General features: G+C 48.0%; 1 protein-coding gene across 4 annotated transcripts in view; it reads right to left on the bottom strand.

Annotated features, from left to right (window-relative positions):
• cita (citron rho-interacting serine/threonine kinase a) overlaps positions 1 to 23,700 on the bottom strand; it is a 311,435-nt gene that overhangs the window by 139,635 nt on the left and 148,100 nt on the right. For 3 of the 4 annotated variants that reach the window (XM_085961882.1, XM_085961879.1, XM_085961880.1), the window contains exons 14-21: positions 18,181 to 18,351; positions 16,242 to 16,295; positions 13,526 to 13,579; positions 11,406 to 11,546; positions 9,346 to 9,471; positions 7,748 to 7,843; positions 7,201 to 7,317; positions 2,453 to 2,562 (exon numbers count right to left, since the gene is read on the bottom strand). In XM_085961882.1, coding sequence (XP_085818008.1) covers positions 2,453 to 2,562; positions 7,201 to 7,317; positions 7,748 to 7,843; positions 9,346 to 9,471; positions 11,406 to 11,546; positions 13,526 to 13,579; positions 16,242 to 16,295; positions 18,181 to 18,351 — 869 coding nt within the window. The remainder of the gene's footprint in view (positions 1 to 2,452; positions 2,563 to 7,200; positions 7,318 to 7,747; positions 7,844 to 9,345; positions 9,472 to 11,405; positions 11,547 to 13,525; positions 13,580 to 16,241; positions 16,296 to 18,180; positions 18,352 to 23,700) is intronic. The other variant, XM_085961881.1, reaches the window with a different exon arrangement.

Here is a 23,700-nt window from a genome sequence, read left to right as displayed (position 1 = left end):
AATCTATATTAATGACTTGGATGAAGGGACCGAGTGTACTGTAGCCAAATTTGCTGATAATACAAAGATAGGTGGGTTAGCAAGTGTGAGGAGGACACAAAGGGCGCGATCTTGCCAGCCCTGGGGAGGCAGGACTGCCGGGAAAATGGCAGAATTTGGGGGTGGGTGCCCAACCCGCCCCCAACCTGCCTCCGTGCCATCTTGCCAGGAGGCGGGTAGCAGTACAAAGGGATTTGGGGGTCCTAGTACATGAAACACAAAAAGTTAGCATGCAGGTACAGCAAGTAATTAGGAAGGCTAATGGAATGTTGGCCTTTATTGCAAGGGGTGTGGAGTATAAGAGTAGGGAAGTTTTGATGCAACTTTACAGGGTGCTGGCGAGACCGCACCTGGAGTACTGCGTAGTGTTTTGGTCTCTATATTTAAGGAAGGATATACTTGCATTGGAGGCAGTGCAGAGAAGGTTCACTAGGTTGATTCCTGGGATGAAGGGGTTGACGTATGACGAAAGATTGAGCCTATACTCATTGGAGTTTAGAAGAATGAGAGGTGATCTTATTGAAACATATAAGATTCTGAGGGGGATTGACAGGGTGGATGCTGAGAGGATGTTTCCCCTAGTGGGGGTATCTAGAACTAGGGGGCATAGTTTCAGAATAAGGGGTCGCCCATTTAAGACGGAGGTGAGGAGGAATTTCTTCTCTCAGAGGGTCGTGAATCTTTGGAATTATCTACCCCAGAGAGCTGTGGAGGTGGAGTCATTGAATATATTCAAGGCGGAGATTGAGACATTTGAACTACAAGGGAGTCAAGGGGTATGGGGAGAGAGCGGGAAAGTGGTGTTGAGGCCAAGATTGGATCAGCCATGATCTTATTGAATGGCGGAGCAGGCTCGAGGGGCTGATTGGCCTACTCCTGCTTCTTATGTTCTTATGTACACCTATTTGTGAAATATCTGGGGACTTTTATTTTTTCGTTTTAAAGGTGCTATATAAATGCAAGCTGTTGTAGTATTGGTGCTGGGAAATGGATCTATTTTAGGTACCTAGCATTAGTATCAACAGCATCAAGTAATATATTAGGTGTAGCATGGTTATGCAGAATAAACCTCCCTGCAGTCTGACCCAATGTTTTAGATTAGCTACAACCTCAGAAAAGCACATCTAATGCACCAGTGTGACATTTTTCTCATTCCCACCACCAGCCATATTATGATCTTAGAGTGAAACTGTCAATTTTAATGCTGAATTAGAGGCTGGCGCTGCGGGCCAGTGATCAGGTCCATTGCTTTATGGCGACTGGATATCCAATTTGGATGTTGCTGCATGGAATTCCTGTGTTTTTGAGATTGTATTCTGTGATTTTGTCCATTTTTAATTCGGCCCATTGGCAGATGGTGACTAAAGTAATCAAGGTATCATTCTAATATTTTCTGGGATTTTTACTGGTTCTTTGGCAATCATATTCAATGATTCTGCCCATTTTTCATTTAGAGCCACAAATCAGCAGCCATGACTACTAAAAACTTGAGATCGACCCAAACTCATTCCATACAAAATCCTTACTGAGAACATTGCACTAGAGAGAGTACAGAGGAGATTTACGAGGATGTTGCCAGGACTGGAGAATTTTAGCTAGGAGGAAAGATTGGATCGGCTGGGGTTGTTTTCTTTGGAGCAGAGGAGGCTGAGGGGAGACTTAATTGAGGTGTATAAAATTATGAGGGGTCTAGATAGAATGGATAGGAAGGACCTATTTTCCTTAGCAGAGAGGTCAATGACCAGGGGGCATAGATTTAAAATAATTGGTAGAAGGATTAGAGGGAGGTTGATGAGGACTTTTTTCACCCAGAGGGTGGTGGGGGTCTGGAACTCACTGCCTAAGAGAGTGGTAGAGGCAGAAACCCTCATCACATTTAAAAAGTACTTGGATATGCACTTGAGGTGCTGTAACCTACAAGGCTATGGACCAAGAGTTGGAAAGTGGGATTAGGCTGGATAGCTCTTTTTGGCTGCCACAGACATGATGGGCCGAATGGCCTCCTTCTGTGCCGTAAATTTCTATGATTCGAAGATGCTCATCCCATTAATTTGGAATGGATTTAAATCCAGGAGGTGGAAGGTCAATGTGTGCCAGTCCTGCTCACCCAACAAATATACTTCTCTTGATTTCTTTATCTTTCTTTTCCCCTTTGTTTACATCTGCCTTAATGTATTTCATTGCATGCTCGCTCCCCATCTTTCCTGCCAGGTCTGACCACACACATTAGAAGTTACCCTCTGTATGGTTGCCATTTTAGGAGACAGCAACTGTAAAGAACAAAGTGAGAGGAAGTTAAATACATGAATTGAGTTTGATAATTAAACCATAGGGCATAGTCAATGCAATTAACTTTATATCCATGTATTTGTTTTACATACTTTGACAAGACACCATAGAGTCCAACACTTACATGCTTCTCTGAGTGAAGATGCTGCTGTTTGCTGCAAGTTTGTTTGCCTCAGAGAGCTCTGCTACCCTCTGCTCCAGAGACTTTATCTTGGAATCCATGGCATTTATAGTCTGAAATATGAAATGCACCACAGTCAGATTAAGACAGGGATCAGACAACAAAGTCCAAGCAGCAGGGAGCAGGTCAAAAGCCCAAATGAGAAAGCAATCTATCTCGAGAATCACAGTCTATCTTGAGAATCAGTTGTAAACTTTACTCTGAAATGGGAGTCATTATAAAAACGAATTTTCGCAGCAAATTCAGCTCATGATTAGATTTTTCCGTTTCTCGTCAGTCAAAGCGAAACATTTTCAGTTACTCTGTGGCGACACGCCACCACTGGACATAATCCGCTCACGGCGGCACAGACAGTCTAAGCAGAAGCCCCCAGCCGGGGGCCCTTTCCTTCAGCAACTTGTTCCCCGCAGGGACAGGCTGCCGGGAGCACTTCCTGTCTGGGAAGTATTTAAGTGGATGCGCGGGCTTTTCTAGTTCCTGTTTTTCATGTGGTTGGAATAAAGCAGTTGTGTTTTCAATAGCTCTGTTCTTGACTCCCACGTTTGCCGCGGTATCTCAACACTGGTGACCCCGACGCTCAGGACGAATCCTAAGCTAGCATGGCGGATACAAACGCAGTCACGGTTAAATTACCAGACTTTTGGGAGAACCTCGCCGAAGCCTGGTTCGTTCAAGCTGAGTCCAGATTCCGGCTGAAAGGCATTACAGTCGACACCACGAAGTACGACTACCTCGTCGCCTCGCTCACCTACGCTACAGTCCCCAAGGTTTGGGCAGCGCTGCAGAATCCACCAACGGAGGGCAAGTACGAACATCTGAAGGCTGCGCTACTTAAAAAATTTCAAACGTCCTCTTACCAGCGCCACTGCCAACTCCTGGACCTCCCCGGCCTTGGTGACGCTTCACCATCAGACCTGCTTTCCCACATGCTGTCCCTCTCAGACAACAAAAATCCCGGCGCCCTTTTTCGCACACTTTTCATTCGGCAGCTCCCCGCCAGCATCCGCCCGCTCATTGTGGAGTCTGACTCCACGGACCTGAATGATATAGCCGAAAAGGCCGACCGGCTGCTCTCTGCACAGGCCGCTCGCGACGTCGCGCCCGACCTCACGGCAACGACCACGCGGTCTTCCCGGGCCGCTAGGCCCGACCGCCCTACCACTCCGGGTCACTGCTACTACCACACCCGTTTTGGCACTAGGGCTCAACGCTGCACGCCACCGTGCACCTTCATACGCCCCCCCGCACCGGCCCCCGCGATGGCCGCGGGGCAGAAGGAGCCCCTACTGTACGTCACTGACGACAGAACCAACCGCCGATTTCTGTGCAACACAGGGGCCCAGCACAGCATCACCCCCGCCTCCGCCCTCGAGATCCAACGCAGCACACGGGGTATCACACTGGCTGCAGCCAACGGCTCTGAAATCCGCACATATGGCACCCGCATGGTCACGCTCGACCTCGCGGGCCGCCGCTACCGCTGGGAGTTCCTCACAGCCAAGGTCCTCTGCCCACTCTTCGGCGCCGACTTCCTACGCGCCCACGGCCTCCTTGTCGACATTCCGAGGCACCGCCTCGTCGACATCAACACTATGGCCCCCATCCCCGGCGCCTTTACCCCGGCCCGTTCGGCCGGCCTGACGACCTACTGCCTCGCCAGAGCCACGGACGACTACTCGGCACTCCTAGCTGAGTTTCCCGCCCTCACTAACCCGACCTTTTCGGCCAAAGCCGCCAAGCACGGTGTGGAACACTATATCCCCACCACCGGCCCCCCAGTTTCTGCCCACGCCCGCAGACTCAACCCGGCCAAGCTGGAAATCGCGCGGGCCGAGTTTACCAACATGGAACAACTCGGCATCATCCGCCGCTCCAGCAGCCCTTGGGCCTCGCCCCTCCACATCGCCCCCAAGCCCGGCGGAGGCTGGCGCCCTTGCGGGGACTACCGCCGCCTCAACGACGCCACCACCCCCGATCGATACCCGGTGCCACACATCCAGGACTTCTCGGCCCGACTGGCTGGACGAACCGTCTTTTCCAAAGTCGACCTGGTGCACGGTTACCACCAAGTCCCCGTACACCCCGCGGACATCCCCAAAACGGCCGTCATCACCCCATTCGGCCTGTTCGAGTTCCTGAGGATGCCCTTCGGCCTCAAGAATGCAGCACAGGCTTTCCAGCGCCTTATGGACTCAGTCCTCCGGGACCTGAACTTCCTATTCGTCTATCTAGACGACATTCTCGTGGCCAGCTCCTCCAAACAGGAACACCTCGAACACCTTCGCATCCTGTTCGGGCGCCTAGCCCAACACGGGCTCATCCTCAGCCCGGCGAAGTGCCAATTCGGCCTAACCGAGATCGATTTTCTCGGTCACCACATCACCCCTGCTGGGGCCGTCCCCCTGCCCAACAAGGTGCAGGCCGTCCAGCAATTCCCCCGCCCCACAACCATCAAGGGCCTCCAGGAGTTCCTCGGGATGGTGAACTTCTACAACAGGTTCATCCCCAGAGCCGCAGCCCTCATGAAGCCCCTATACGACTCCCTCCGAGGAAAATCCGGCAAGATGGACGTAGCCTGGACCACTGACACGGCAGCCGCCTTCGACGCCACCAAAAACGCACTCGCCGACGCCACTCTGCTCGCGCACCCGAGGGCCGATGCCCGGGTCGCGCTCACCACCGACGCCTCCGACCACGCGGTCGGGGCCGTGTTCGAGCAGTGGGTCAATGGCGCGTGGCAGCCACTTGCCTTCTACAGCCGCCAACTGCGCCCCCCGGAGGTCAAATACTCCACTTTCGACCGCGAGCTTCTCGCACTCCACCTGTCGGTCCGCCATTTCAGGTTCCTCCTGGAAGGCCGCCCCTTCACCGCGTATGTGGACCACAAGCCACTCACATACGCGATGGCCAAGCACACCGAACCCTGGTCCGCTAGGCAGCAACGCCAGCTCGCGGCCGTCTCCGAGTTTACTACGGACATTCAGCACGTCTCCGGTAGAGACAACGTGGTCGCCGACTGCCTTTCCCGTCCCGCCGTCTGTGCGAATCACCTCGCGGTCGACTACGCACAACTAGCAGCGGCCCAGCTCACGGACCCAGACCTCCTCTCGGCGGCTACCAGCCTGCCAGGGCTACGCCTAGCCAAGGTCGCGCAAGGGCCCGAAGCCACGGCAGTCACATGCGACGTCTCACTCGGCCAACCCAGGCCGGTCGTCCCTGAGACCTGGCGCCGCCGCGTCTTCGACGCGCTCCACGGGCTCTCTCACCCGGGTTCCCGCGCATCCGTCAAACTCCTCTCCAAGCGCTTCGTCTGGCGCGGCCTCAGCAGAGATGTTCGGACTTGGGCCACCTCCTGCCTCGCCTGCCAACGGGCTAAGGTACAGCTGCACACCAAAGCACCCCTGGGAGACTTCGAGGTACCCAGCCGCCGCTTCGACCACGTACACGTCGACATCGTCGGTCCCCTGCCGCCATCGCAAGGCCAAACTTATCTCCTCACGATGGTCGACCGCTACACACGCTGGCCTGAGGCAGTGCCGCTGACCTCCACCACCACAGCAGACATCGCCAGGGCGTTCGTTAACACCTGGGTTGCGAGGTTCGGCGTACCGGCCGACATAACCTCCGACAGAGGCGCCCAGTTCACCTCCGAACTCTGGACGGCCACAGCACGCAACCTCGGGGTGACGCTCCACCGCACCACGGCGTACCACCCGCAGGCCAACGGACTTTGTGAACGCTTCCACAGGTCACTCAAGGCCTCACTCCACGCTGGCCTGCAGGACAGTACCTGGACTGACCGCCTACCGTGGGTGCTACTCGGCCTACGCACCGCGGTCAAGGAAGACCTCCAGTCCTCGGCAGCGGAGTTAGTCTACGGACAACCGCTGCGCGTCCCAGGCGAATTCCTTCCGGAGCCTACCAAGCCTTGGTCGGCCGAACAGCAGCGGCTCGACTCTTTCTCTTCCGCTCAGCAGTTCGCCCCACTTCCGGTCAACCGACACGGCGAACTCGCACCTCACGTCCCGCCAAATTTACAGCAGGCGCGCTTCGTCTTCGTGCGACACGACGCGCACCGCGGGCCCCTGCGACCCCCGTACGACGGTCCGTACGAGGTACTACAAACCGGGGACAAGGTCTTCAAGCTGCGACTCGGCGACAGGGTCGAGACAGTCTCCATCGACCGGCTCAAACCAGCACACACAGAACCAGGGGAACAGGTCCCCGTGGCCCAGCCTCCAACTAGAGGCCGTCCCCCCGGCAAGCCAGCACAGCCGGCGGCGAACCGCCCGACCCAACCAACCAGACCGGCGACCACTCAGAGCCGCTGCGGCAGAACCATTAGACCACCGTCACGACTCGTCCACTCCTCCTAAGCGGATTCTGGGGGGAGCTCTGTGGCGACACGCCACCACTGGACATAATCCGCTCACGGCGGCACAGACAGTTTAAGCAGAAGCCCCCAGCCGGGGGCCCTTTCCTCCAGCAACTTGTTCCCCACAGGGACAGGCTGCCGGGAGCACTTCCTGTCTGGGAAGTATTTAAGTGGATGCGCGGGCTTTTCTAGTTCCTGTTTTTCATGTGGTTGGAATAAAGCAGTTGTGTTTTCAATAGCTCTGGTCTCGACTCCCACGTTTGCCGCGGTATCTCAACAACTCTATACCTTGCTTTAAGGTTAATTTCTCACGTACCGCTTTCTGATCGTCAATCAGTTTGCACTTTTTACGAGAGTCCTCCTCATGCCTGAGGCGAGAATCTTCTAAGGACTCCTTATTTGCAATACCCATCTTTACCTGAGCTTCCATAACCTATGAGAGAGTACAAGATAAATAAGAACAGAAGGTGGGGTGCTCTCTGCAAGTAATGACTAAACAGCATTGTCCAGAACTCATGGGGAGAAATGTTTAGACTCATTTTGTACCATTCAGGAAATTCTCTTCCCCCCACTCACTTCGCCGTACTCATTATTTTCTTCATTTAAACTAAAGGGACGAACAAACCCATTAGTGGCTGTTTTCAGCTCAGATACTTGCTCTACATTTAAGATTAGTTGGTGCACTGTGTGAGAATGAGAGGAAAGATGGCTTGCAGAAATTGCAGACCGACTGTTGCTCACACACTGCATTGCTCCAATCTGGTCTGATGACCACTTCAGCCTTATCCCCATGAGAACAGTACAAGATATTTGCTGCTACTGCTACAGAATCAAATCGCCATTATTCATTTTCTGTCTCTTGCCTTCATTTTGTCCTCATAGAGCTGTTCTTTCTGTCGGAGGTTGGTTTCCATACGTTGTGCTGTTGCCTGGGCCTCACACCAGCTCTCCTCCAACTCCTGTGTTAGGAAAAGAGAGCAGGATCATTATAAATAGCATAATAAACAAATATTAGTTCATTTGCTCATATGCTGGCATCTACAGGTAGGAGAAACCATATCACAATCTTTATGGAACTAAAACTTAGCTATTACCCAACCTTTGTGCAAACAAGCATCAGACATCAAACCTTTACAGAACATACTTGTTTTCTACCTTGTATGCAGTGAAGCTCAGTACACTACCCAGTGGAGACTTAAATATCCCCAGGCAACTCATTCACTAAAATATTAGGTAGCATACAGCCTCAGGCAGCACACCAGCACAGCATAAGCCACCTTTATCTACTCAGTATAGGATGGCAGTGTGACACTCTGAAACATACTAAATCGAAGGACCACAGCAAGACTAGTTAAAATCCTGATCTTAATCACAACGGGCACCCCTAGACTGAATCAGAGAAGAGGATAGAGAAGCACAACCTCTACAACCAAGAGAGCTCATAGGCCATTTACAAAAGTGGGTAAAGATGCTGTTGGCAGAGTGCAGGAAGCGGTTTTTCTCCATAGGAATACTAGAGTAGAGGAAGTTCATTTAGGTCTTTTTCAGGACTCACGGTGACCGTTAGTCCATTTTCTTCCTTCCCAAAAGCCTATATTCCCTTTAATGTTTGTTGATTCAGGAACCTGTCTCATTCCTTTTTTAGTGTTCTAAATGACTACTGTTTGGCAGACTATTCCACAAGTTAACTCTAGGAGTCACGTTGCACAGCAAGTTAGGACACTAATTATTTTATTTATAACCGTACAACCCCCTCTTCTTCCTCTCTCTAAGTTCACCTTTCCTAGTTTTGCGTAGACTAGGTTTCCACATCCACATAAATTATCTTTGTTATTTTGTACGCTAATCCTATCTCTCCAACGCCTTTTAATAATTTTCCTATGTGAATGTATTTTGTGCGTAACAATGACACAGAACAAGGCTTTACAGCAATCAGGATGATGCCAAATACAGTGCACTAAGCTGCTTTCCATATCAAGGTACCAGACAGCAAAAACAAAAAACCTGACAGTAATCTAACACTTTGCACTGGGCACACATCCACTATAGCATTAAGTAGCATACCAGTCTCAGGCAGCAAAGCAGCACAGCATGAATTACCAGTGCAAGGAAACCGATTCAATTCTCTTGCCCCCCCTCTCCAACTCTGTTGTGGGAAGCTACAGGTGGAAGGAAAATGGGAATGAATCATTACCAGACCACTGTCACGTGCCCTGCCAGTGGTCAGCTGAACAAAACTGTAGCAAAGACCTAGAACAGGTCACCTGCCCACTCAGCCAGGTAAGGAGGGTGGCCCTGTAAAGTTAATGCAACTCTGGTGGCGGGGGGGGGGGGGTGCATTACATCAATTTCTTCTCTCATTATCCTCCTATCAGGTATCTTTCCCCTTGCACTGCTGGTCTGATTCTCTAATTATCACTTTCTAAATGTCTCTTCATCACTGTCAACTTCTTGCACATACCAGGATTTTCTGAGCCATTTGTTGGATCTGCTGAGATTTTGTCTGCAAATCCTCTTTAAGCTTGTTTTCTCTGCGCTCCACCATCTCAAGCCGCTTCACTTGATTCTCCAGAGACTTGCGACGTTCCTACAATTATCAACACATCAGAAATTTCCACTGATTCTGCAGTGATGGTTACAAGGGTATTAACACTCTACTACCCAACAGACTGTGATAATAGGCCATTTACCAGTCATGTCGGCCCACATTACAAAGCTCTGCCTTAAATGCAAATAAAGGTAACAGCAATAACACTGCAATTTCTAAAATACCTCTAAACCATTGAGGAAGTGCTCACACATCGCACTGCATGTTAAGTGGTTTGATGGTAATGTCACTCCTTAACAAAACCTCTACAACTAAAAAGGTAAATCACTTATCATAGCTGTAGTCATCCCTGTTCTTAGAACAAAGTTTTCCCACATGTCTGTGCCTCCAAAGGACAGTAAACATTACAAGAAAATTTGAATGGATCTTGTACCTTTTAACAGCACATTGAGTCATTTAATCAGATGACTTCCCGCCCACAACATAACAGCCCAATACAATAAAGAACAAATTTGCATTTGTATGGCACCTTTCACGACCACCGGACGTCCCAAAGTGCTTTACAGCCAATTAGGTACTTTAAGTGTAGTTACTGTTGTAATTTAGAAAAGTGGTTCTCTTCCATCAGAGATGTCCAACGTGCAACCCTTACCAGTTTAGAGGGGGAATTCCAGAGCACAGGCCCTAGACGGCTGAAGGCACAGCTGCCAATGGTGGAAATGCTCAAGAGGCCAGAGTCTGGGAGATGGAGAACTCAGTAGTAGTTGTAATGCTGAAGTGGGGCAAGACCATAAAGAGATTTGAAAACAAGAATGAAACAGAGCTGGGTGTCGCCAGCATACATTTGGAAGCTGACCCCGTGTCTCCAAGGGACAGCATGTAAGTGAGGAAGGAGGAGGAGGTGAAGGGTGGATGCTTGGGGAACCTGAGGTAACAGAAGGCAGAAAGAGAAGCCATTTCTGGAGATGCTCTGGCTGTGATAAATTAGTTAAGAGTGGAACCAACCAAAGGCAGTCCCACAGAGTTGGACAACAGAGGAAAGGCATTGGAGGAAGATGATGTGGGCAACGTGTCAAAGGCTGCAGAGGATTACTGCACCATGGTCAGTCACAGAGGAGATCATCTGTGACTTTGGTTAGAGCCATTTCAATGCAGAAACCTGCTTGAGAAGATTCAAATAGGGAGTTTGGGGAAAGTTGTACTGATCTGGGAGGCGACAATAGATTCAAGTCCTTTTGAAAGGAAAAGGAGATTGGAGGTAGGGCAGTAGTTTACAAAGACAGAGGGGTTAAGGGCGAGTTTTTTTTTTAAAGGATGCGGTTATAACATGACTTTGAAATGGAGTGGGACAATACCCAGGGCGAGGCAACCATTTACAATGTCAGCTAGCATGGGGGCCAGGAGGGAACTTGGGTGATCCGCAGTTCAGTTGGAATGGGATCGAGGGAGCATTAGGTGGGTCTCATGGACACGATGAGCTCAGAGTGGGCAGGATGAGAGATAGGAGAGAAAGATGTGGATTCAGGACTGGGACGGGTGAAGCCGGGTGGGGGGTGCTGGGAGAAGAGGTCTGACTTGGTGGGCAAGGGGAAGTTGGGAGGAGCAGCAGAGACAACTGAACGGATGGTCAGAAATCCGAAAAGCTGGTCATTCAAAGGGAATGCAAGCACAGACAGAGCACAGTCAACTGCCAGCTTGGTGCAGTGGCAAGGGTTTGGGACAGTTTAGATTTGTGAGGCTAGAATCCGTGTCATTTGTAAGGGGAATAACTGAAAGAAGTGAATGTGCTCTGAGATAGCCATCATTTTGCTCTTGGGTGAGCACTTCTTTGCTATTTGTTGAATGAACTACCATATCACAATGAAGAAGTTATTTTGCAGCAGTGAGTTTTTGCCTGTAGGGGCACTACTGCAAGCCTGGTTAGACTACATTACATTGATTAACTGTGTTTAGCAATTGAATTGCTAATGTACCTCGGACTCCACCAGTTTCTTCCTGATAGTTTCACTGGAGTTCTCGCGGCCCTGTAGTTTCTCAAGGTCTCTCTCTGTGCGTTCTTTAGCCTGACGCACATTCTGCAAGAGATCTGTGGCTTCAGAGCTGGCTTTCACGGCCTGAAATAGTCAGAGAAAAATTATTCAAGCACAAGTCAGTTTAGGATTAATTTTTAATATTTAAACTAGGTGGTCGCCTGCGACTTGCTGAAAAAAAACACTTTTGGAATTAAGTGACTGGGTTTGCTCATGAATTCAATCCCAGACAGTCATAACGTAAACTTTTACAGGAATCTCAACTAGCTTAGTTACACTTCACTAATTCTTATTTGAATTTAATTTTTGTTTTTGGTGTGTATGTGCAATGACTGCTTTCTATGTTTATTGCAGAATTAAATTTTCAGAACTGATTGAAGTCGTCCTGGTAATGCCGTGTACGTAACTGATATCAGGTGGTTAGGATGGACCAATCGGAAAGCAATCAGGCACAAAAAATGAGATGTAGGTCAGTTAGTAGCTCCGTAAAGAGAAGGGACGAACGAACTTGCATTTATTCTGCGCCTTTCACAACCTCCGGACATCCCAAAGCGCTTCACTGCCAAAGAAATGTTTTTGAAGTGTTTTCACTGATCTACTGTAGGAAATATGGCAGCCAATATGTACACAAAAAGTCCCACAAACAATAATGAGATAAATGACCAATTAAACTGTTTTAGTGACGTTAGTTGAGGAATAAATGTTGGTCATGACACCGGGAGAACTCCCCTGCTCTTCTTTGAATAGTGCTATGGGATCTTTTCTGTCCACTCTGGAGATTCCTAGGTGTCATTTTTGTAGAACATATGCATTGGAGGCAGTGGTATAATACTTTGTTATCGAGAGTAAAAACTGACAAAGCCTTCCTACACTCCTATACAAACCAGTAACCAACAGAATAGAAGGATGGTGTTGCAGATTCCAGGGTTAGACACCACATTAGGCATGAAATGCATGTGTGGATAAAGAACTGCTCAATCCTCATGTTGGTTTTCCTATGTTGTTTGGTAATGATATTCAGTTCAGTGAACTGCCAAATTACAACAATGATTTTTCTAACAGGTTCAGACTGCAGAAGATAGCAAATCCCATCACAAGATGCTTGACGTTTTTACATATAAGATGCAAGCTCATAAGATGGCTCTTCAGCCCATTTGACTTCATCCTTCCTGAACACAGGAAACTCTTTGGTATCCGGCACCGACGGGACTGGGATGGTGCCGGTTGATTAAAAATTCCGGATGACGGAGAGGGTTATCTACCGAGGCTATTTTTAACAAACAAAAATTAAAAAATCAAGAAATATGCAGTATACAGTAATTGGGTACTCACCTACAGAATGTTGTGTTAAATGGATGGTGGAAGATGCTTGATTAAGTACAGTACTGCCAGTGGAGGGTAATCCATAACTCTTTAATTACTTAACAGTAAAACAAAACTTATACAGTAAACGACTGTATACGCGGGAGAGTCAGGCTCCTGTTATTGAGGTGTTCAGACTTCCGACAGCGCCAAGAAGCAGAGTAGTGGCAGTTTGGAGAACTACCCCCACTGACTAACTCGGCCACCGCAGGAGACTCGGACTCGGCAACATTTCCGGTTATTGAGGTGTTGTTTTCAGAGTATGAATTTTGCCGGTTAATAGAGAATTCCGTATATTTAGGTGCCGTTTAAATGAGAGTTTCCTGTACTACATTCCCAATACAGCAACTTGACATTTCTTAATGAATTCAGTGTCCTGACCCCAACCCTCCGTTCCAGCTGTTGATCACGCTCTGTACAAATACTTCCTGATGTCACCATTAAATTTGCCTTTCACAAATCTCAGCATGTCCTGTTTGTTTGTCACCCAACGCTGTTTCGATGTAGTGAACAGCAAATCAGCTAACACCCCCAGGCAAGTTCTATCCTACCCAGACACTGGATTTACATCCTCCTGAATAAAATTAAATGTTCATATATTATGGAACTATTTTCAATCCTCCACTGAAAATCATCACCATTAAACCAATGGCACTTCTCTCCACTGGGGAATCATCACCATTAAAGTGTATTATGCTTACCTTAGCAAGTTTCTCCTGCAATTCCTGTATTTTCTTCTGTTGCTCTGTGTTCATCTGAAAGATACACATCAGTCCATGAATGCAATGGGCAGAAGTTATATTTATCGAACACACAGGTAAAAGGATAAGGCTCCAGAATGATTTTTGTTTTCACTCTTTTTCAACATCTCAGAGCTTAACTTTACACATATTACCACCTGTATGCCAACAGATTAGCAGTGAAAAATGAGTATGTTCCACTATCTTTCCGAAGTGTGGAACAAGCTAGTAATAATTGGGGATCATGTTGTAAATTCCTAAATCAAATCCAAGTCACGTGGGCTCCCTTGGAGTTTATCCACTCCACATTAGTGATAGTTGATGCAATCCCATTAGGACAGCCTCTAATTCGAAAAAAAATACTCTTCAAAATAAGTAGTCTTTCATAAGTAAAATTGATTATTTAAACAACTCTGCAATTTACTCAAGTTGGGGGAAAAGCCAAACAATGGGCTGCATTTTGCAGCGGGCACAATCGGTGGCAGGTCGGGTGGGAAAGTGTTTTTTCCCCCACTGTGAATCCGCTGTCACGTGCCTTTACCTAATGTCGGGTCTGTCAGCGCTGAGCAGACCCGACACGCAGCGGCTGGGTAGGCAATTAAAATTATTAGTGGTTTGTTTACAGCCACTTATCAATGGTTTATTCCAGCTTTTTGGATTTGGCAGGTCGCCCACCGGTTTCCCACTGTACCTAGACCTCGTCTGTGAAGCTGAGGTGGGAGGTCAGTGGCCATTGAATCAGCTGATGAGTTGACGGCTTCAAATGTCAAGTCAAAGCTCCCAGCTGATTGAGACATGTTCCCCTAACCACTAGCTTCTCTAAACTGCATTTCCACTACAGATTCACCATGCTGCAAGTCTTTACACAAGTCTCCATCCAGTCTGACCTCATTACCTCTCCCACCATTGACAGATTGCTTCTGTCATCTCTACTTCACCTGCATCTATTCCATCAACATGGGTGACCTTGAAATCTCTCACCTTGGTCCTCAGAATCCCACCACGATCAGCCCCAACGCCAGCAGCATCAACAACACCACCAACCTTCTCTGCAATCAACTGATACTGCACAGGACACAGGGCATCAGCACCTGACCACATTGCTGCCCGGGAGGCCAGGGATGGCCTCACCATGGTCAGATTTACTTCACTTGATGCTGTACACCCTGGCTGCCACATGATGTGCCAGGTTGGCGCCACCACACACCAACACCATAAAGCATCCCTACAATGCCAAAGCCATTCCTTTCACACCCATCACCATTGCGGGGGTACCGTTATGTCTCACCATTCACTGCAACTCACTAAGCCACTTCCAAAGGTGCACACAAATCTGTCCAAAAACGCGAAGTGTTGAAAATAAAAGTTTCAATGTTTGACACCACATTAACAGAAACTTTACATGAACATTGTACAGGAAACTTTGTGCTATCCGGAAGTTGAATGTCCGGCAACTTTGATCTAACGGCAGAAATCAGCAGCCGTTTTGGTTAGGTGTTTTTTTTTCTCCTAGCATTCTTTTCACACGCAGGCTCTGGAAAGCGTCTTTGTCGCTTAGCAACAGCTTCAGAGACGCTTCCAAGCAACTGGGCCGAGTGTTTACAAGCTGTTGCTGAGCAACAGTGTTTGTGGTCAGACACGACAGGCTCTAGAAAGCATCTCTGTATCTTAGCAACAGCTTCAGAGACGCTTCCAAGCCACGGGCCGAGTGTTTACAAGCTGTTGCTGAGCAAGTGTTTGTGGTCAGATACTGCGATGAAAAGCTCCTATCTGATAACATTGACGCTGGTCTATCCGGAGCTTTTAAAAAAAACGGCAGTAGCTCGGTCCCATGGGTGCCGGATAGCACAAAGTTTCCTGTATAAAACACCCAAGTGCCTACCCTTGTGTGTTGTTAGTTGGTATGATTGCACTAGGGTGAGGGTGAGTGTGAGGGGTGGCTAGTGAGATGGGGGATGTGATAATGTAGATAGAGAGGGATGGGTGGAGGTGCATGGTAAGTTGGTGTGAGTAAGGATGTGCAGGGGTAGGGTAGGGAAGGTAGAGTGATGGGGATGTGATGAGACATAGCAGGATGAGGTTGAGTGTGGTTTTGTGCTAACGTTTCGTGATCTACTGAGATCATTGAAATGTTTGCAGCACTGCATCCAGGTCCTCCTGATCACATCCCTGCTTGTGTCCTCTTGTGCAATGTGCAACCAGGCTGTGTTGATCTCCTGGGGAAGTCTCTTCCGCCTATGGGAAGGGAAGTAGACCTCCCTGCGTGCTGTGACTCCCTCCATAAGCATATAGAGGGAGTCATGGGAGAGCCTGTGTGCAGCCCTGCACCTCTATGCAGTGATTGTCAGTGTTTGCAGCACCTCAATGCTGCAGAAAACGTACAGCACAAATGTCAAATTAAAGTTGGCCATGGTCACTTTAAGGAAACCGGCTGATAACGAATCATCAAATGACATCACCAGACCTGCTTCCTCTAATTGGCTGGCAAAAGCACTTGCGGGCTTAACAAGCCCAATCAAGGGAAATTCATTTCAGAAGCCGGGATGGAGACAGCAGAGGGGTCGAGACCAGCCACCAACATCGCCTGCCACGGACCCGCCAAGGTTCGTAAAATCGTGGCCAATGTGTCTAAATTACAATTCAATTAGTGAAGAAAGGTTAATAAAAAATGAAAAACCTTTTCCAGTTTGGCGTACACCTCTCCAACTTCAGCTTTCCCCTGGTCTCTGGTCTGTGAATGGAAGATCAGTCTTGATGTCAGTGACTTGCATCAAATCAGGGTATGGACTCTGTGCCCCCTCACATACAAATACAATGTGGTGCACCCATTCTCAACATTAGAGTAGAATCTGCTCCCGAAAGATCAATAATAGCAACATTACACAAAAGGCAATATGCATTGCTGGACCGTCAATACAAAGCAAGTAGGCAAAATTGGAAGCAAAGTACTGTATGTGACAAGCACCCTTCACTAACCTCAAGGGTGCATATAGGAGAATGTTGGAAAGATCTCTTGTATACAGAGCTCAGGAGCTCTGCTTCACCCCCACCCTCCATCTGTCATGGTGAATGCTTCATTGACTAGAGTGTGGGTAAGATACCCAACCCAGTCAGAATGAGAAGCAGGCAAAATAAAGTGTCTATATTTCAGTTAGGAACATAGTTAGCCTCAATTCAAGTACTACTATGATACAGTACGTCAAAGGTACATCATAGAATGGTTACAGCACAGGAGGAGGCCATTCGGCCCATCGAGCCTGTGCCGGCTCTCTGCAAGAGCACTTCAGCTAGTCCCAATCCCCCGCCCTTGCACTATATTCCTGCAAATTATTTTCCTTTAGGTACTTATCCAATTTCCTTTTGAAAGCCACGATTCCCTTTTGAAAGCCATGATTGAATCTGCCTCCACCATCCTTTCAGGCAGGGCATTCCAGATCACAACCACTCGCTGAGCAAAAACATTTTTCCTCATGTCGCCTTTGGTTCTTCTGCCGATCACCTTAAATCTGTGTCCTCTGGTTCTTGACACTTCCGCCAATGGGAACAATTTCTCTCTATCTACTCTGTCTAGACCCCTCATGATTTTGAACACCTCTATCAAATCTCCTCTCAACTTTCTCTGCTCTAAGGAGAACAACCCCAGCTTCTCCAGTCTATCCACGTAACTGAAGTCCCTCATCCTTGGAACCATTCTTGTAAATCTTTTCTGCACCCTCTCTAAGGCCTTCACATCCTTCCTAAAGTGCCCAGAATTGGACACAATACTCCAGTTGAGGCTTAAACCAGTGTTTTATAAAGGTTCATCATAATTTCCTTGCTTTTGTACTCTATGCCTCTATTTATGAAGCCCAGGATCCTGTATGCTTTTATTAACCGCTTTCTCAACCTGCCCTGCCACCTTCAATGATTTGTGCACATATACCCCCAGGTCTCTCTGTTCATGCACCCCCTTTAGGATTGTACCCTTTAGTTTATATTGCCTCTCCTCGTTCTGCTGACCAAAATGCATCACTTTGCACTTTTCTGCGTTAAATGTCATCTGCCACGTGTCTGTCCATTCCACCAGCCTGTCTATGTCTTCTTGAAGTCTATCAGTATCCTCCTCACTGTTCACTATACTTACAAGTTTTGTGTCTGCAAATTTTGAAAATGTGCCCTGTACACCCAAGTCTAAGTCATTAATATATATCAAGAAAAGCAGTGGTCCTGGTACCGATCCCTGTATACCTTCCTCCAGTCCGATAAACAACCGTTCACCACTACTCTCGGTTTCCTGTCACTTAACCAATTTCGTATCCATGCTGCCACTGTCCCTTTTATTCCATGGGCTTCAACTTTGCTGGCAAGCCTATTGTGTGGCACTTTATCAAATGCCTTTTGGAAGTCCATGTACACCACATCAACCACATTGCCCTCATCAACTCTCTGTTACATCATCAAAAAATTTTTAAAAACATAGTCAGTGTGACAATCCCTAGCATCACCCAAAGGGTGCATGATTAGTCCATGACCTCACTACGTTACAGGGTTCTCAGTGCGCAACATTCTATTTCATCACCTCAGCGCTTATTCCACAACATCTCCCCTCCCCACCCACTGTTGGGGCTCAGACCAACCTTCTGTAGTTTCTGCTGGGATTCAGCTGCTTTCCGCCTATATTCATCTGCTGTAATTCGAGTATCTCTTAGTTCGGACTCATAGAGATCAGCCCGTCGGCGAGCAGCAGCAAGATCCTCCTCCAGTTGTCGTACAGTCACTTGCATTTCCTCCATTTGAGCATGGAACTCCTGTTTAAAAATGGGGAAAACATAGCACAATGGATAACTATTGAGAGAAAGGTGGGGGGGGGGGGAGGGGGAGGAGCAGGGCATCCTCAAACCATTCCAACAGCATGTAGAAAGGGATAGAAAATAGATAAAAAAATAACAACAGAGAATGCTGGAAAAACTCAGCAGGTCAGGCAACATCTGTGGAGAGAAATTTGAGTTGACGTTTCGGGTTGAAACCCTTCTTCAAAACTGGAAAGAAAATAAAAAAATCGAAGGCAAAGCTGTGATCGAACAAAAGAAGAAAAGGAGACAATAAAAAGTATTAGAAGCCAGATGAGATGGTAATGGGCCCGTGGAGACAAAAGGCAGCTGAGATTAGGTGTGAAGTGTACTGGCAAGATAAGGACAGCTGCCAGGTGAGAGAGAGAAACAAAAGGAAAGGAGGGGGGGGGGTGGCGGGGAGGGAAAGGAGGACCCAAAGCAAAGGGGTGAAAAAATTTAAAGGAAAAATGTAAGAGAGGCTGAGGTTATGATCTGAAATTATTGAACTCGATATTGAGTCCGGAAGGCTGCAAAGTGCCTAATCGGAAGATGATTTGCTGTTCCTCGAGTTTACGTTGAGCTTCCGTGGAACAATACAAGAGGCCAAGGACGGTGAGGTCCGAGTGGGAATGGAGCGGTGAATTAAAATGACAGGCGACCGGAAGCTCGGGGTCACCCTTACGGACTGAACGGAGGTGTTCCGCAAAGCGGTCACCCAATCTGCGTTTGGTCTCCCCAATGTAGAGGAGACCGCATCGTGAGCAGCGAATACAGTATACTAGATTGCAAGAAGTACAAGTAAATCGCTGTTTCACCTGGAAGGGGTGTTTGGTGCCCTGGACAGTGGGAAGGGGGAGGTATAGGGGCAGGTGTTACATCTCCTGCGCTTGCACGGGAAGGTGCCAGGCGAAGGGGAAGGGCTGTTGGGGGTGATAGAGGAGTGGACTAGGGTGTCTCGGAGGGAGCGATCCCTACGGAATGCTGAAAGGGGAGGGGAGGGGAAGATGTGTTTGGTGGTGGGATCACTTTGGAGGTAGCGGAAATGGCGGAGGATGATCCGTTGAATGTGGAGGCTGGTGGGGTGAAAGGTGAGGACAAGGGGAACCCTATCGTGGTTCCGGGAGGGAGGGGCAGGGGTGAGGGCAGAAGTGCGTGAGATAGAGCGGACACGGTCGAGGGCCGTGTCGACCACGGTAGAGGGGAATCCTCGGTTGCGGAAAAAGGAAGACATGTCGGAAGCACTGGTGTGGAAGGTGGCATCGTCGGAGCAGATACGGCGGAGGCGGAGAAACTGGGAGAATGGAATAGAGTCCTTACAGGAGGCGGGGTGGGAGGAAGTGTAGTCCAGGTAGCTGTGGGAGTCAGTGGGCTTGTAGTGAATATTGGTCGATAACCTATCCCCAGCGATGGAGACGGAGAAGTCGAGGAAGGGAAGGGAAGAGTCAGAGATGGACCATGTGAAGGTGAGGGAAGGGTGGAAATTGGAGGCAAAGTGAATGAAATTGTCTAGTTCGGGGCGAGAGCAGGAAACGGCACCGATACAGTCATCAATGTATCGGAAAAAGAGGTGAGGGAGGGGACCTGAGTAGGACTGGAACAAAGATTGTTCCACATAGCCCACGAAAAGGCAGGCATAGCTAGGACCCATGCGGGTACCCATAGCAACACCTTTAATTTGGAGGAAATGAGCGGAGTTAAAGGAGAAGTTGCTCAATGTGAGAACAAGCTCAGCCAGGCGGAGGAGGGTGGTGGTGGATGGGGATTGGTTGGGCCTCTGTTCAAGGAAGAAGCGGAGCGCCCCAAGGCCATCCTGGTGGGGGATGGAGGTGTAGAGGGATTGTACGTCCATGGTGAAAAGGAAGCGGTTGGGGCCAGGAATCCGCCATTTCCGCTACCTCCAAAGTGATCCCACCACCAAACACATCTTCCCCTCCCCTCCCCTTTCAGCATTCCGTAGGGACCGCTCCCTCCGAGACACCCTAGTCCACTCCTCTATCACCCCCAACAGCCCTTCCCCTTCGCCTGGCACCTTCCCGTGCAAGCGCAGGAGATGTAACACCTGCCCCTATCCCTCCCCCCTTCCCACTGTCCAGGGCACCAAACACCCCTTCCAGGTGAAACAGCGATTCACTTGTACTTCTTGCAATCTAGTATACTGTATTCGCTGCTCACGATGCGGTCTCCTCTACATTGGGGAGACCAAACGCAGATTGGGTGACCGCTTTGCGGAACACCTCCGTTCAGTCCGTAAGGGTGACCCCGAGCTTCCGGTCGCCTGTCATTTTAATTCACCGCTCCATTCCCACTCGGACCTCACCGTCCTTGGCCTCTTGTATTGTTCCACGGAAGCTCAACGTAAACTCGAGCAGCAGCAAATCATCTTCCGATTAGGCACTTTGCAGCCTTCCGGACTCAATATCGAGTTCAACAATTTCAGATCATAACCTCGGCCTCTCTTACTTTTTTCCTTTTAATTTTTTCCACCCCTTTGTTTTGGGTCCTCCTTTCCCTCCCCCCCCCCCCCCCCCTCCCCCTCCTTTCCTTTTGTTTCTCTCTCTCACCTGGCAGCTGTCCTTATCTTGCCAGTACACTTCACACCTAATCTCAGCTGCCTTTTGTCTCCACGGGCCCATTACCTTCACATCTGGCTTCTAATACTTTTTATTGTCTCCTTTTCTTCTTTTGTTCGATCACAGCTTTGCCTTTGATTTTTTTATTTTCTTTCCAGTTTTGAAGAAGGGTTTCAACCCGAAACGTCAACTCAAATTTCTCTCCACGGATGTTGCCTGACCTGCTGAGTTTTTCCAGCATTCTCTGTTGTTATTTTGGATTTCCAGCATCTGCAGTATTTTGCTATCGTAATAGAAAATAGATAGGTTGCCTTAAGGCTCAGATAAATGCATATTCCACATATTATGAGTAAGATTCCATTACTTGAGAAATTTCATATTGCTACTTATAGAAACTTTGATAACCAGATAAAGAGCACAGAATTAAGCAAATAAATCACAATGACCTTCATCCCTTTATAAAAGGAGAGAGCAAAAGATCAAATTAGATTACTTTTAAATTGGTATGTTTTGTACACTCTAACTAGTTACAGGAGTAGGTAATAGCCCAAGCCAAGCACCCCAAGAGGAACTTGATCAGTCCAACAAGCCCAAGATCTGCTTTACACCTTCATGTGAATAATCACTACACCCTAAACGCCTAGCATACCAGCCAGAGTAACCATACCTTCTTGGTAACAATATTTTGTGAAGGTGTACAGTTTTCACCTTGGAGTCTGCTTTTTAAAGCTATCTGCAGATAGAGGATATCTATATTGACTGTTTTGTAGTCCGAAGTTCTTATATCGCCCCGTCGAACATAACACTAACAACAACAATGTGTATTTATATAGCACCTTTAACGTAGTAAAACATCCCAAGGCGCTTCACTGGAGTGTTAAAAAACAAAAAATTTGACACCAAGCCACATAAGGAGAAATTAGGGCAGGTGACCAAAAGCTTGGTCAAAGAGGTAGATTTTAAGGAGTGTCTTAAAGGGAGGAAAGAGGGGTAGCGAGGTGGAGAGGTTTAGGCAGGGAATTCCAGAGCTTAGGGCCTAGGCAACAGAAGGTACGGCCTTCTCTCAATTCCATTCCAAAAGAGCACCACTTGTGAACCAGGAGTTTTTAATATCTGAATGGACAGCTCATTCATGCATGAACCATGTTTGAGCCATGAAGTCCAACAATATATTCAGTCTACTCAGCTGAAGGAGTCACTTGGGCTTTGAAGTATTTGGTAGCAGAAGTAAAAGAAATAGTCTTTCTTCTTCTCCCCACTTCCTCAATTTCACTACCATGGCCATTACTAAATTTTGAAAGAACTTCAGGCCTAGCCATATAGCTCATGCTGCCAGTATGTTTATTTATGTACCATCTGGACTCAGAGGCCTTGCATGTGGACACTATACTGCTCGGGATGCAGCTAGCACTAAGTTTGAGGGGGAGAGGTGAATGCTGCAGCTGCAACTTGTCTCAGTCAGTTCAATGTTACTCCAGATTTAACTGTAATGGTTCAGTGATGAGTCTTCATCCAGATGACAGCCAGCATCAGGTCAAGAAGTTTAGCAGGCACATTTGAAATATGATTGTGCATTATGTGAAAAAAATTACAGCAGCTGCCTGTTCCCTGTACACCACACAGGGACCTGATCCCATGGTAGGATATCGCCTTCAGTAGATCATTAACCTTCAACAGATACTATTCTTCTCCCTGCACCTTCCATTCCCCCCAAAAATGTAGAGCTAATAGGACAAGGGGCCATCTAAAATACACTGTGGCAGCACAGTACAAATTTGAACAAGGGCAATGTGATTTTGAGGTTGATCCTCTGGAAGGAAACACAAGTCTGGACGACAGGATGCATGTATTGAAGTTTCAGAAAGATTATACTGGATCCATTAACTTCAGTTCATCTAAAACTCTGCTGCCTTTATCCTATCCCATGCCAAGTCCCATTCACCCATCACCCCGTGCTCAAATTCTCATCATCTTGTTTAAAATCACGTCATGGCCTTGCCCTCCCCATCTCTAACCTCCTCCAGCTCTACAAGCACTTCCCCCCACCCCACACCTCTCCGTTACATGACTCTGGCCTCTTATGTGACCCCCTCCATTTGCCCGATCATTGCAGACCATGTCTTCAGCCATCTAGGTCCCATGCTCTGGAATTTCCTCCCTAAACTCCTCTGCCTCTCAGCCTCCCTCTTCTCCTTAAAACCCACATATTTGACCCTGCTACTATCTCCTACTTTGGCTTAGCATCCATCTTTTGATTATACCTCTGTGAGGTGCTTTGGAATGTTTTTCTATGTTAAAGGCATTATATAAATGCAAGTTGTTGTTGTTGGATCTTAACCAGGGATCCAGGAAACTGCTTAGCAGAAGTCCTTTCAACGTCAAAAGAAATTCATCAGTTGGCAAGTCTACAGGGAGTTTTCCCAGCAGGCCAGTACACGCCTGGTTTTTCAGGAGGGATAGAAGGCTCTTACAGGGAAAGCACCACACCTGCTGTACCTGGAACATAAGTCATTATCACGAATCTGGCCCTCATTTGGAATCCTAGTTAGACACACTTTTCACAAGTCACTCAGTTCGTAGCACTGACTGGTAATCGTTATTTTGCAGAACAAAGATTAAACTTAAATATACCACAAACTTCCCATAATTGAATCAGCTAAATATACAGCACAATATTTCCAACTGATAAACTTAGCTGACATGGGCAGTTATACAGTGAGTAGGTCACCAGAAATAGTGTCCGTAGAAGGAGCAA

This window comes from Somniosus microcephalus, chromosome 19 (genome assembly GCF_052327205.1).
Source record: "Somniosus microcephalus isolate GS21.2 chromosome 19, FLI_Smic_1.0, whole genome shotgun sequence".
Taxonomy (NCBI): domain Eukaryota; kingdom Metazoa; phylum Chordata; class Chondrichthyes; order Squaliformes; family Somniosidae; genus Somniosus; species Somniosus microcephalus.
Note: the sequence above shows the minus strand (reverse complement) of the source record. Positions and strands in the feature narration are given on the sequence as shown.